This window comes from Mytilus edulis, chromosome 2, assembly GCF_963676685.1.
Source record: "Mytilus edulis chromosome 2, xbMytEdul2.2, whole genome shotgun sequence".
Taxonomy (NCBI): Eukaryota; Metazoa; Mollusca; class Bivalvia; order Mytilida; family Mytilidae; genus Mytilus; species Mytilus edulis.
The window spans coordinates 76,478,121-76,494,439 of NC_092345.1; the positions used below are offsets into that span (position 1 = coordinate 76,478,121).

At 30.9% G+C, this 16,319-nt stretch overlaps 1 protein-coding gene across 1 annotated transcript in view; it reads right to left on the reverse strand.

Moving 5' to 3' along the window:
* Positions 1–432: 432 nt before the first annotated feature.
* LOC139513000 (uncharacterized) overlaps positions 433–16,319 on the reverse strand; it is a 51,711-nt gene continuing 35,824 nt past the window's right edge. Inside the window, exons 15-23 of the mRNA XM_071301041.1 lie at positions 15,963–16,025; positions 15,285–15,367; positions 13,604–13,685; positions 12,839–12,926; positions 8,272–8,960; positions 7,882–7,992; positions 6,938–7,037; positions 6,493–6,554; positions 433–4,644 (exon numbers count right to left, since the gene is read on the reverse strand). Coding sequence (XP_071157142.1) covers positions 4,563–4,644; positions 6,493–6,554; positions 6,938–7,037; positions 7,882–7,992; positions 8,272–8,960; positions 12,839–12,926; positions 13,604–13,685; positions 15,285–15,367; positions 15,963–16,025 — 1,360 coding nt within the window. The 3' untranslated portion in view covers positions 433–4,562. The remainder of the gene's footprint in view (positions 4,645–6,492; positions 6,555–6,937; positions 7,038–7,881; positions 7,993–8,271; positions 8,961–12,838; positions 12,927–13,603; positions 13,686–15,284; positions 15,368–15,962; positions 16,026–16,319) is intronic.

Genomic DNA, 16,319 nt, shown 5'->3' on the forward strand with positions numbered 1-16,319 from the left:
TTAGATGGTTTCGTTCATTTTTTATACATCTTTTATAGACAATGGTCAATTTTGATTTTGACATGCTCTTAAGACTATTTATTGTTGATTATTTTATATTGCCCTCTTTATGTCTCTTAATCATTTTGTTGTTGGGTTGTTTCAGAATACTCCTAGTTTTTTTACTCTCTATCTTTCATCAGTTTTTCCTTATGAACTTGATAGATGTGATTGCTTTATAAATTTCCAACAAGAGGTGTCATGGTTTATGTTATAGCAGAAAGAAAAGCTGTTGGCAAATTAGAATAGTAGTTCATTTCTGAAGATTAAGAATAAATAAAAGATTTTCTTTTCTATGTTGAGTTGTTTTATACATGTAGTAAAACTTACCCATTCAAGTAAATAAAGGCATATTTATCACTTTTGAAGGTTAAATGACAAAAAAACACTTGATATAACAAACAATTTTATTTGGCATCTTTTCATAACAAAGCCTGAATTTACATCAGGTGGAGAACAATTCAAAAACTAAAAAAAAAAATGATTACGAAAAATGATTAGCTATCAATTTTATGTTTCAAATGAGAAAAAAGTATATTACATGAACATATGTTTTACATACTATATGGAACCATGATTTTCTATAACAATTTTCAATAAAAAACCTGACAATAAAATCACTATTTCATAAATTATAGATAATGACACAGACAACCTTGTTTAGCCACACTAGGCAGAGATAATACTTTCATTATAAGCTCTCCAAAATCAGGTTATTGAGGGACTATAATAAACAAATATCTTTCACATAAAGTTAATGAAATGTGTACATGATTACTAAAACTATAAGCAGTTAGACTCAAGCTTTGTCCATTTCTACAGCAAAACAGTAAATCTGCATCACTTAAGCAATTGGTAAATTGATATGTTAAATCTTCCAAACATCATTGTGTACCTTTAGAAACTTTACAAAGCAGACTAATGTAAAACAATATATAGCTAATAACTAGCAGCTGTAAGTTTCATTTAGTATTTTAACATATATATGTATATTACACACTTTTAACATTTAACTTGTATTTCCATTTCCCAAACAAATACTATACCATTCAGGGAATGAATCAGTCAAAGCTGAAGAAATCCACTGTTCTACCAATTTTGGTAAAGGAGTACAATTAGTAAAGAAGTAACACTGTGTCTGGGATCCCAGATTAGGCCCCCTCAATTTCAAGGTATACAGTGGATCTATTATTATTTGTTGGGTACTGACTTTTGTTTAAATTGTTAGAAGAGGCAAACCACAAATTCAATTATACAATGAAGTATGAATGTCCTATCAGCTGGGTATAGAAACTTTTCCAAAATCACAAAATCAAGTATCAAAGACAATTGGTCCCACAAAAATAGACGAATCTACAGTAATATAACTTTTTGCCCATATTCTTAACACTAAATCAATTCTATTGTAAAATTGTCCTTCATAGAAGGTTTTACTCTTACTTTTGACATGAATGTTCACATTACAATGTTATAACAATCTCAATGGTATTTTATGTATATATACAAGAAAACCATAAACACTAATGCTTAACAGTACTTCACTAATCTTTGGTTAGGACTTATGTATTCTCATATATGCAATCCTGTGTAATGCAAAACAGATCACAATAGTTTATGTGACCAATTTGAGCCAGGTAGGCTAAAACAGAGACAAAAAAGTCAACTATTAAAAAAGTAACAAAACAACCGTAACATGGAATAATTGTGTCTTTTCTTAGACTTAAATTAAAAATTTTATACTGTGGAATTGTGTGGATTCAACATTTTTCTTAGGATCACATTTGAAAAAAAAATTGTGGATAAATATAAACCACAAGTTTAAATCTTTAACACAGCAAACATTTCTATATGCTGGTATGAAGACTATTTGGCAAAACCATGAAATCAAATACCCAAAATAAACAAAAATCCACAATCCACAATACTACATGTAATTGGTACATGTATCCACAAATATAAGTGAATCCACATTAAAATAAAGTCTATCCTATTTACAATATAGTAATTCATTATTTACATTTTGGAAAATTTGAACAATAAATTTAGTTTTAAGCATGGATTAGTCTCTAAGGAAGGTTCCATATCAAGCTTTAGAAATAGTACAGGACTACTTTAACTTTAGCCCAACCCTTACCTTTCTTAAATAAACCTTACCCTTGACCAATTCATCATCACAACCTTTAACCTTTTAAAAAACTTACCAGTTTTAAGGCACTGAGTAACAATCTCATTTACAATACTGTAAACCAACTAAATTTCGCAAGTGATTTATTTTTCGCGAGTAGAAAAATAACGAGAAATTAAATCGTTGCGAAAATGTATCACTTGGATCCTTCCCTATCAAACTACATCAAGTAGATAAGAAAATCGCGAAATTAAATTGCGCGAAGTTGACTAGTTGGGAATAAACGTGAAATAAAGTAATCGTGAAAATAATTTGGTTTACAGTATGTTGTAAATCCTACACAATATTATTCAGTCCAACAAATTATCATATCTTAATTTAAACTACGGAGAATAAATTTTTTTCTCAAAGATTTACTTGTAAAAAAGTTGCATGATTGTTTATTATCACACATAATTAATAGTTTAGATATTAAAACAAGTTCCCTATATGTTTGACAGATACAAAAAATATTTGATGGATAAACAACATAAGTAAAGCTTTACTAAACATAACAAAACAATTTAAGTTTTGACAAAAAGTAACATAACAATTAACATTTGAAAGAACTTTTCATAATAACCATTTACACTGATAGAACCAAAAATCCTCCCCATTTCTAACGCCATAGTAAATGCTGTTCATTAATTTAGACATCTTGTTGAATAATCGTGATGATAATAAAACACAGTATTGGCCTTGTTGTTCCTAGGCACTGTTCACCATATTCATTCATCATAAAATATATTTTTAGTTGTTTCACAAAATGCTTCCTAATAACCATTCTCAACCATAAAAACTAAAACCTATTTTACACACTGGATTATGTCCCTCTTGTAACATGTCCATATTTCTAACCGAAAGCATATAATATTGAAGCATAATAGCATTTGGTAGGCACATGGCAAAAACAGATCTACATCTTGAGTTATTGTACAGAAGTTGACTAAAAGAGTTTTATAAAGGATGGAGTGGTGACAGCCAACTAGTCATAGAAACAACTTTTATACAGTCACCCTGGATTATATTGGATGTTTGATGTTAACTTACAATAAAATAGACATAAACAAGTTGACAATGTTCACTCATGCAATATTCAGTTTTGACAACATAAACCACATTAATGCATCATTCTGTTTTGAGCACATTTAAATAGCACCAATATTCATAGTAGAAATTCTACTTACATACAATTATTTTATAATAAAACAACCGAAATATATCAAATTCAAAATACATAGCATTCCTTTCAGGAGGGTAGGAATGCCCATTACAGTCAAGCGTCAAACAGACATTTTTCATTACAGTAGGCATTAAATGAGTCTTAATTTTTAATGGTCATTTATCAAACCTCATTTTGCAGATTTGGAAGAGCCTTCTTTGGGTCACAGGAATGTTGTAATGGAAAGTCATAGATACTGCCAAAAATGTATAGTGGAAGGACAGAGTGTTGACAATAGCTTACAGGGTCCTATCTGCAAGTTGAGCTTTCAGTGAAGACAGCTGTAGGGTTTTGGAAGGAAAGAGGGATGAGTTGGCAATATATGTCCTAATCACAAAATAGCAGGGGCATATCAAAGTAGACAATTTAGGATGATAATAGTTACCTTGCATGCCACAACAGTTGTGATAGCATCTTCTTGTCAAAATTGACACTTGACCTATAACAGCCATTTTATTCATAGATTTTGACCAAAAAAAATCACATTTTAGTCTCAGCCGAACTAGAAAAAATATTTTCACCAGTAGAATATGAATATATTTACCTCTATAGGGATATAAAGAAGGACAGAGAAATAGTGTATCACAAGGATGCACAAGGATATCACTAAATCCACCAGCCAATTTTGGGGGTTAAAAAAAATATCAAGAAAAAACATGTTTTACAATTTAACAACCATTATGCATACAAGATGCACTGTTGAACAGAAATAAAAGCTAAAAATTAATCAGATACAAACAGCTGTTGTAAATATAGTAACACTATACAACTAAAACAATACTCTTTAGAATTCTCCATTACCTCCACAATGTCTTTCCACTACCACCCTAATAATACAACCGGTTCATTCTTGGTAATAACCTTCCATCACCTACTTATCATTTTAACACTTTTACAATAAAGCCAGTCTTTTAACTCAAAATAATATTCAGATTAAACCCATTTCATAATTTTGCTCTAAAAACTGACACAATCATGTTCATGACCATGTATAAACAGATTATTTTGAATATCATCTGTATGTATAATATAGTAAAAGCCATGAGTATTAGCCAGATGAAATAAATCTGATAACCATCAACCTCTTTTATCCAGAGATTGCTCTAATATCATTGGTAGCATTAGGCACCAATCAGTTCAGTCTGGCAGCTGTTCAATACATGAGGCTATCTCCTGCATAAAATCTTTTAACTGTGTATGTCCATTTTCCAAAACTGATCTGCAAATGAAAGTTAATACTACTTAAAAGATAAAATTTTACATAAAAACTTTTCTAACCTTGGGTTTTATAGCATTTTCCTCCATTCATGTTAATTGTGTCAATAATCTTTCTAACTTGTTTGCTAAGAACTAGATAGTTCACAAAGTGTTTTTATGTTACAAAGGCAACTTTGTTATAAACAATGTCATAATGTTTGTTCCTGATGGAACAAATAATCTATACTCTTTATTCTCCAAGGAACAAATACTGCAATTTATGTTCCAGTGGAAAAAATATCAAAGAATATTTCTTCCACTTGGAACTTATAGAATGAATTGCAAAGATTATCAAATCTAAATGGTGGTACAGTTATTAACAAACAATTGAACATTAAACACTAATAAGACAATAAGACCAGGTCACCTTATTAAATCTATATTAAAAATCTACAAGTTTGGAAGCAATCAAACAGCTCTTAGGGGATTGTAACAAGTTTTCTTTTCATTTGAAAATACTTTAAAACTATATTTTATGGTTTTATACGTGGGTTTTTAGCCAACAGGAATGCAATCTGGATAAAAGCAGTATTTTTAACCAAATTTTAATAGCAACTGGTATTTTTTTTTAATTTTCTTTTTTGAGTTTACCGACTTTTTAATTTTTTTAGTAATTGGGGCAGCATCCAACCTGTAATTTGACTATATTTATTGTTATTTTGTAATAGATTCAAAAGATTAAGTCATGCTTTTCTTTGATATCAGAAAGTCAAAATAAGTGACGTGAAACTTTTAGACCCCTGTTTCTGTCATAACAGACAAAACGGAACTGATCTTATTTTCACCAAAAAATCGTGTAAAGGAATTTTCGAATTGTCATCTGTTATTTGATGGATCAATAGTAAGCAATGCATCTGTGGTAAAAAATCTTGGTGTTTATTTTGATAGAACATTAAGCATGGAAAAGCAGGTCAATGGCATCACGAAGTCGTGCTTCTTCCAAATTAGGAACATTGGTAGAATTCGGCAATATATCACCGAGGATGCCTGTAAAACTTTAGTCTGCTCGCTCGTCACGTCACGACTACAGAAACGCTCTGCTTTATGGAGTAAATACCAGCTTAGTCAAAAAGTTACAGCGAATACAGAATACGGCAGCCAGGCTTGTTACATGTACCAAGAAACATGATCATATAACACCAGTTCTTGTGTCTCTTCATTGGATCCCGGTGCAGTACCGAATACAATATAAACTTCTTTTGTATACTTTCAAAATCCTGCATGACCTAGCGCCCGTCTATCTTGAGGAACTCATTAGTGCCTATCAACCATCAAGATCTCTTAGATCGGAAAATGCCATGCAGCTTATACAACCTCGTGTACGCACCAAAATATATGGAGAAAGACGTTTCGACAAAGCTACTGCGAGTCTCTGGAACAATCTTCCTAGCCATCTGAGACATGAACACTCAATCGAACTTTTTAAGAAAAATTTGAAAACCCATTATTTTAGACTCGCTTTCAGTGATTACATGTAACTTTTTATACTGACAATGGCTTTTTTTAACTTTGTTCTTTTCGTTGTAGTATAATATGCCTTTTAATTATGATTATTTATTTTTTAACTTTTCTGTTCCTTTTGGGTTTGTTTTTTTTATATGTGTTTCAAAATTTTATTTCATTCTTATTGCATTGATTGTTTTAATGTTTAACACCTTTTTTTTATTACCTGCATTGATTGTTTTATGTTAATTGCTTAGGGTAATTTTAATTAGATAATGCACTATATAAATATTGTAAATAATAATAAAGAGTATGTAGCTGATTTTAGACCCTTCATTGATAGCAAATAAACAATTGGTATATTTACCTTTTGTCGTCTGCAGCAAAAAGGTCAAGTAGGTCAAATGTTTCAATAGGTCCTTCTGTGTCCTAAAATAACATCAACTTATCATTAAATTTGTAATTTATAAAAAGCTGTTCCAGGAATTCAGTGAGGCAAGTTTTCTATGTGAAAATAGTATTTATTACTTCCATTGGTAACAAATTATTAAGGTAATATTCTTTTCAAAGACATTTAGGTTTTTTTTTTAAATTATGCCTACCTAAATTTAAATTTTCAGGACATGTAAATTAGATTTTAACAAGAATGTTTTTAAGAAATTCTATGAGCAGGTCAATGCTTTGATCTATTACATATTACTTTGTATTGAAATAGAAACTAAAACCTTTCAATCCATTTTCATTCTTTTCTCATTAAAAAGATACATTCATGTAGCCTTATCATAACTGTGTTTCTAATACAAATAACAAACCTCTATTTCCACACTGTCATGAAAACTGTTCAAGTGATCACATAGTTCTATGATATTTTCAATGTGTGAACGAATATCTCCTGGGGGGATCATTAGAGCTCTGAAAAAAATAGCAAATGTTCTATAAATTTATATTCAATTTCTTTTAGTTATTTTAAGTTTGTATATGTTCATTTTTTATAATAAGAATTTTCAATTTCCCTAAAAAGGGTTATTATTTATAGTGTTCAGTTTTCTTTATTGCTTTCAATCTTTATTTGTACATTTTTTTTTACAGAAGTCAAGTGTTTGGTGTGGTGACTGTTGTTCTGTCCAATATTATTGGTAATTCTGTTTTTCATTTTATGTTTTATTTAAACTTAATAATTGCCTTAATTTTGCACATAAGTCTGGAATAAAATCAAGTCAAATAAAATCCATATCCACTTGGCATTTTCTACAGTGCTGATGAAGTTACATTTAATATATTTTATTCAATGTTTATATTAAACTAAAACAAGAATGTGTCTATAGTACACGGATGCCCCAATTACACTATTACTTTCTATGTTTAATGGACCATGAAATTGTGGTCAAAACTCTAATTTGGCATTAAATTTAGAAAGATCATATCATATCACATGTGTACTAAGTTTCTTGATAGGACTTCACCTTTATCAAAAACTATCTTGACCAAAAACTTTAAGCAAAAACTTTAACCTGAAGCATGACAGACTGATGAACAAATTGACAAACGGACGAAAGGACTTACAAATAGACGCACAGACCAGAAAACATAATGCCCATAAATGGGGCATAAAAATTAAGGCACCAGCAATTGAAACATCTTGAGCTGTAAAATGGTCAGTGGATTGATAATGACCAGACTGAGACATATGTGTTGTATAGAGACTTACTTGCTGTAATAGTACTCTAAGAGACATATGTGTTGTATAGAGACTTACTTGCTGTAATAGTACTCTAAGTCTTTAACAGCTGGAACAAGTTTATCACACATATCATACACACGTCTTTGTGGACTATCAGTACTAACTGCTATCTCTTTTAATTCGATACTATATAATAGATAAAGTATAAAATTCATCAAATAATAATAATCATTGTGGTAAATTACCAACACATCTATGCTGAATGAAAGAAAATTATCAATATAAAATACAGAACAAAACTTTAAAAAAATATAATTCCCATTAATTTATATATCAGCATTGCTAATAAAGCTGACGTGAAAAAAAGGTATATGATTTTAATAGATTTTTTTTAAATTTCTGATGCAAAAAATTAAGCTTTGCTTATATTTCATGACAAACTGAGCAATTCAGGAAACCACATACCTAGCTTTAAGTATGGTTTGCCAGATCTGTTGAAGTTTAATTTCTGATTTAGAAAATGGCTGTTGTTGTGTTGGAGACTTTGTGTTTCCAGATTTCCTCCTCTTCCTCTGTTTATTTACTTGACTAGACTGGGATTTCTTATTTCCTTGACTAAACTGTGATAGCTGAATTCCTTGACCACTGTGTCCTTGTGTATTTCCTTGACTAAACTGTGATAGCTGAATTCCTTGACCACTGTGTCCTTGTGTATTTCCTTGACTAAACTGTGATAGCTGAATTCCTTGACCACTATGTCCTTGTGTATTTCCTTGACTAAACTGTGATAGCTGAATTCCTTGACCACTGTGTCCTTGTGTATTTCCTTGACTAGACTGAGATAGTTTATTCCCTTGACCACTATGTGATTGTTGAATTCCTTGACCACTGTTTCTTTGTCGATTTCCTTGACCACTACGTGATTGTCGATTTATTTGACCAGTATGTGATAGTTGATTTCCTTGACCACTGTGCGATTGTCGATTTCCATGACCACTGTTTGATTGTTTATTTTCTTGACAACTATGTGATTGTTTATTTCGGTCATTATTCTGTGATGATTGAATAGGTTGATGTCTCATCTTTGATGTTTGCTGATTTTGAGGTTTAAATGGTGAGGTAGATTTCTGATGTTTTTCTGCTGGCTGACAATTCTAAAATATCAATATTCATATTGTCATGAAAATATTTCCTAATCCAAAAACTCATCTTTGCCATTTAGATATTTCAAGTTTCACTTAGTGAAGGTCAAAATATTATCAATTACATGTATCATCAAGAATGTATGTGCTATTGTTGTCGTGCTGAGCACACACCCTTTGTAACTCACTGTAAATGACAAAAGGAAGAAGGCATCCCAGAGAACCAAAATGTGCACACACTTTAACATAATGGACTAGAGGCTCTAAAGAGCCTGTGTCGCTCACCTTGGTCTATGTGCATATTAAACAAAGGACACAAATGGATTCATGACAAAATTGTATTTTGGTGATGGTGATGTGTTTGAAGTTCTTACTTTACTGAACGATTTTGCTTCTTACAATTATATCTATCATGAACTTTGCCCATTAGTAACAGAGAACTATATTTGGTAAAAATTTACATAAATTTACCAAATTAATGAAAATTGTTAAAAATTGACTATAAAGGGCAATAACTCCTTAAGGGGTCAATTGACCATTTAGGTCATGTTGACTTATTTGTAGATCTTACTTTGCTGAACATTATTGCTGTTTACAGTTTATCTCTAACTATAATAATATTCAAGATAATAACCAAAAACAGCAAAATTTCTTCAAAATTACCAATTCAGGGGCAGCAACCCAACAACCAATTGACCGATTCATCTGAAAATTTCAGGGCAGATAGTTCTTGACCTGATAAACATTTTTATCCCCTGTCAGATTTCCTCAAAATGCTTTGGTTTTTGAGTTATAAGCCAAAAACTGCATTTTACCCCTATGTTCTATTTTTAGCGGTGGCGGCCATCTTGGTTGGTTGACCAGGTCACGCCACACATTTTTTAAACTAGATACCCCAAAGATGATTGTGGCCAAGTTTGGATTAATTTGGCCAAGTAGTTTCAGAGGAGAAGATTTTTGTAAAAGATTACTTTAATTTACGAAAAATGGTTAAAAATTGACTATAAAGGGCAATAACTCCTAAACGGGTCAACTGACCATTTTGGTCATGTTGACTTATTTGTAGATCTTACTTTGCTGAACATTATTGCTGTTTACAGTTTATCTCTATCTATAATAATATTCAAGATAATAACCAAAAACAGCAAAATTTCCTCAAAATTACCAATTCAGGGGCAGCAACCCAACAACCGATTGACCGATTCATCTGAAAATTTTAGGGCAGATAGATCTTGACCTGATAAACATTTTTATCCCATGTCAGATTTCCTCAAAATGCTTTGGTTTTTGAGTTATAAGCCAAAAACTGCATTTTACCCCTTTGTTCTATTTTTAGCCGTGGCGGCCATCTTGGTTGGTTGACCAGGTCACGCCACACATTTTTTAAACTAGATACCCCAAAGATGATTGTGGCCAAGTTTGGATTAATTTGGCCAAGTAGTTTCAGAGGAGAAGATTTTTGTAAAAGATTACTTTAATTAACGAAAAATGGTTAAAAATTGACTATAAAGGGCAATAACTCCTAAACGGGTCAACTGACCATTTTGGTCATGTTGACTTATTTGTAGATCTTACTTTGCTGAACATTATTGCTGTTTACAGTTTATCTCTAACTATAATAATATTCAAGATAATAACCAAAAACAGCAAAATTTCTTCAAAATTACCAATTCAGGGGCAGCAACCCAACAACCGATTGACCGATTCATCTGAAAATTTCAGGGCAGATAGATCTTGACCTGATAAACATTTTTACCCCATGTCAGATTTGCTCTAAATGCTTTGGTTTTTGAGTTATAAGCCAAAAACTGCATTTTACCCCTATGTTCTATTTTTAGCCATGGCGGCCATCTTGGTTGGTTGACCGGGTCACGCCACACATTTTTTAAACTAGATACCCCAATGATGATTGTGGCCAAGTTTGGTTTGATTTGGCCCAGTAGTTTCAGAGGAGAAGATTTTTGTAAAAGTTAACGACGACGGACGACGACGATGACGACGGACGACGGACGACGGACGACGACGGACGACGGACGCCAAGTGATGAGAAAAGCTCACTTGGCCCTTCGGGCCAGGTGAGCTAAAAATTTAAAGAATCAGCAAATAGGAAGTAGGTGTCCAGCAAATCTAAGTGTGCACATACATAAAAAGAATTGTCACTTTCAAGCTGCTGACCAAACACTATTTCATTCTTTTCAGTAGAACCTGGGAAAAGTGTGATGGAAATATTTTGCAGAAAGAACAGATTGACACATGGACCAAGTTAATGCAATATACAGGTTTATCTCTCTCTATTTCATATTGTTTGAGGTTTATCTCCCCCTATTTCATATTGTTTGAGGTTTATCTCCCCCTATTTTATATTGTTTGAGGTTTATCTCCCCCTTTTCATAGTGTCTGAGGTTTATCTCTCCCTATTTCATATTGTTTAAAGTTTATCTCCCCCTATTTCATTTTGTTTGCAGATGCCAATTTTAATTACAATGCTTAATCAAGCAAGCTTAGAACTGCATTTTCCCTAAGGTCAGTTGTAAGATCAAAAGGGCAGTCACCTCAGATATTATGTTTGGCAAATAAGAAAGGATGCAATATTTCAACCATGCTTGCAAAATCTACTTCTATTAGGCAACCAATTATTAAATGATAAATGTTTGAAACAATTCTTATATAACATTCAAAGGACAAAGTACAATAAGGCTTGTTTTTGGTCCCCCTATTTTCTCATTTTTCAAATTCTGTTTTGAAAAGCTGTTATTATTCAAATATTGTAATCATTATTCATTTTGCAGGTGACCCAGGAATTTTTATATTCCAATGTCATGAGAACTGTTGATGCTGTCTAAATCGCCATAATTTTTTCCAGGTCACATAGGTGCATGCTATTAAATTTTAAGAAACAATGGCCAAAAATCGTTATTTTTCCTTCTTTTGACATTTTTACGCCCTTTTAAGGTGATAAGTAGCTTTCCAAAACAAAATTTAGAAAATGAGAAAATAGGGGGGTAAAAAATGGGCCTTATCTTACCTTGTTCTTTACAGTTAAAATAATAAAGCATGCAAATCAAAAGTTGCTTGCAAACTTTGTTTGGTTGTTTGCTCAGACATTGTACTAGTAAAATACTTGTTTTTGACCCTTTTCCCCTAATTCCTTAAGTTAACCATAATCCCCAAAATCAATCCCAACCTTTCTTTTTAAGAGATATTGAACCTTCTGGTAAAAATATTTATAGAATAATTAATCAAAGAATTCAAATAGAGAAAAATATTCAATGAGTGACCGAACAACACATTAATTCATGAACCTGTTCATGAATGCGCGTAGCACATGAGTTAATTATCAGTGTTGTTCGGTCAAGTTGAATATTTTTCGATATTTGAATTCTTTAATTTGTTGTTCTTTTTATTACATTGGCAAATGGCTCTTTTTAAAGAAATGAATGTAAAACATGTAAGGAACTATATCTTTTTTCTACGCATTCACAATTTGTTTTGATCCACCGTTATCGACGTCTTGACAACGCCTATTGTTGTATGATGTCAGACAGTGAAATAACTACATTTATCTCACATGTGAAATTATCGGATTTTATTTAACTGGGAAATAAATGTTATTCATTGCAACCAATGTAATAAATAGAGATCCATGTACCTAAAATAAAGTTATTGTCTGGAAACCAAATGCGTCTTCGGATGACGACAACGACATGATAGCATTATATAAACATTTGCGGTTGTATTAAAACCATGGCTATGGCAGGTCTCCTATGAATTGGTCAAGTAATTTAAAAAAAAAACATCATTTCAACAAATAACAGAAAACTTTTTGAGAGATTGCAATAACTTGTATGTTTTGGACAGACTAGCTAAAAGTTGTTGTCATAAAATATTACCTGATTAATATTGGCTTTCTTTGGTCCTTGACAACAACCTTTGAGATCCAGTAAATCTGACTTTATCTTAGAAATACTGCTGTTGCAACTATCAAATAAAAACATCTCATTAATGTTTTTATAACACCAACTTTCAGTTCCTAATTTTTTCATTACAATGTTCCAATATTTTTGAAAGTATTATAGTTTAAATCATTATGATAAAACTTGAAAAAAGTAAACAAATAACTTTGTACTCTTAAATCAGTACTTTTGTGTATTTGTGCTGCTATAAGTCCCGACTATTTCAACTGATTTTAGTTTGGTGTTAAATCACTGTCAGGGTATGAGAGGGTTGAGCACTCAGAAACATGTTTACCAAGGCCACATTATGAATGTGCCTGTCACAAGACAGTAGCCTGTTATTCAGTGGTTTTCTGTGATTCCTGATGTATTTTTCATTTATCATTTTGTCATAAATCAGGCTGTCATTTGGAACATTTCACATTTTTTCATGCCAAGGCTTAATATAGATATAGGTTTTGATCATTGTTGAAGGCCATACCATGATCATAGTTGATTACATCCCTACCATTTGATCTCTGGTAGATAGATTTCTCATTGGCAATCATACCATATTTCATTATTTTTATACCACTTTAATTCAAGTTTTTAGAAAAAAATCTTCAAATAAAAATGTTAAATATACATTGTAAGTAATTGCCACTATAATTTACCCTTAAACACCCTCCATCAGCTGTCAAATATCTAAAGCATTTGACCTACCTTTCATGTTTCAGATCTTCATCTAGCAATGGAATAGAGTCACAGATCATCTCTTCAACTATTGACCATTTTATCATAGCACCTATATCAAATATACACATATATGTATAAAGTAAAACAAGAATAGACCAGCAAATATGTTGTGTCTTCAAGTTGTTATGGTCATATAGTAATATGTTTCAAGTCTGACGCCAAGTTAAAAGAGAAATCTAAAACTTAAAAGCTCCAGATTTTAAAAACAAAAAACAGATGCCCTTGCTTTCAGCAAATTTAAATATTACTAAACTATTGGTATATTACTGTCACCTCAAGAAGCTGACCAAATAATTGAATCAAAATATCAAATTACAAAATTCAGTAATCAAGGTAAAGTTCAAGCAAATTGTTTGGTAGCATAACATTTTTTGTGGGTTTTTTTATTCCAGCTATTGCTTGTCTTTTTCTTTATTTTCTTTAAATCCTGGTAGTGTCTGTACTTTTTACACTCTAATTTTTTATTGTCACCTAAATGCATTCATTTTTTTTATGCAAAGGCTACAGGCCTTTAGATCTAATTCTATTTAATTTTTAGAATTAAGTACCGGTATGTCATTGTCAATTATACTTACACAAGATATATAAACTACTTAGGAAACTTACACAGGATATATAAACTACTAACACTGACTTATAACATAGGAAACTTACACAGGATATATAAACTACTAACACTGACTTATAACATATATTAAGGAAACTTACACAGGATATATAAACTACTAACACTGACTTATAACATATATTAAGGAAACTTACACAGGATATATAAACTACTAACACTGACTTATAACATATATTAAGGAAACTTACACAGGATATATAAACTACTAACACTGACTTATAACATATATTAAGGAAACTTACACAGGATATATAAACTACTAACACTGACTTATAACATAGGAAACTTACACAGGATATATAAACTACTAACACTGACTTATAACATATATTAAGGAAACTTACACAGGATATATAAACTACTAACACTGACTTATAACATATATTAAGGAAACTTACACAGGATATATAAACTACTAACACTGACTTATAACATATATTAAGGAAACTTACACAGGATATATAAACTACTAACACTGACTTATAACATAGGAAACTTACACAGGATATATAAACTACTAACACTGACTTATAACATATATTAAGGAAACTTACACAAGATATATAAACTACTAACACTGACTTATAACATAAGAAACTTACACAGGATATATAAACTACTAACACTGACTTATAACATATATTAAGGAAACTTACACAGGATATATAAACTACTAACACTGACTTATAACATATATTAAGGAAACTTACACAGGATATATAAACTACTAACACTGACTTATAACATAGGAAACTTACACAGGATATATAAACTACTAACACTGACTTATAACATATATTAAGGAAACTTACACAAGATATATAAACTACTAACACTGACTTATAACATAAGAAACTTACACAGGATATATAAACTACTAACACTGACTTATAACATATATTAAGGAAACTTACACAGGATATATAAACTACTAACACTGACTTATAACATAGGAAACTTTTAAATGATATTATCTTAGCAATGAAATTGAAATCTACAAATTCCAAATACTGTATTTACCTTTGACAATCAGACCTAGAAGGTTTTCCACACATTTAATTAGTGTTCTGTTGTAAATCTGTCCAAATACAGCTATCCAATGTCTGTAAATAGAAGTAACATAGATTAGTCAAATGACTTTCTTCAATGTGAAGAAAAATGAAATGGTAGTCTTTAAAGAAATAAATAGATATATTCTTTTCAAGATATGTGGAGGAGTGCTTTTAAAATCTTTGACACAATATTTAATTTGGCAATTTAAAATAATCACATTTGTATATTTTGGATAAAAAAATGTGCAACCAAGAAACAACTTAGTATTGGTGTATTATTATGTAATGTAAAATTTCTCTGTAATTATTTTGTTGTTCTTGGCTGTTCAAGATGTTTCCACTATGTAAATGCAAAGCTTCAGCTTTTTTTCTTCATTTTAATGAAAGGCACATTTAACAACATCATTTTGGTGTCATTAAATCAAAAACTTTTGTGTCTATTCATATCTCCAGATCTTGTGAATTTCCATATATATAATGTGAAAACTTCAAACAGCTCTAAACAATTTAATTTTTTGGGGGGCCAATACAGGCCTTAATGCTCCATCCCATATATATATATATATATATATGCTACTGTAAATACCTCCTTTAGGAAACTATTTGAGTACAGAATCAACAATAAGAAGTATAAATGTATACTTACTTTTTGAAACATTCTAATACGTCTCTATATGACCAAGGTGGTTTTCTATAAACAATATTTAACCTGTAATGAAGAAAAAATTATAGTCAGTGACCTTTATTTACAAGGTTTATTTATTATGTATGACTTTATAGAGAAAAAATCATAACATTCTGTTCAATATTGTAGTAGAATTTAATCTTCTAAACTAATCGATAATTCTTATGAAAATTTTTCAAAATGGAGGAATAGAGTTTGTGGGCCACTTAGATAATGTTTTTATGAATATACAAACATTCTGTAAACATCAAAGTCATATGAAACTTCAAATCTAAGAAAAAGTTTAATAGGTTTTATATACCAGTTTTGAATGGCTAA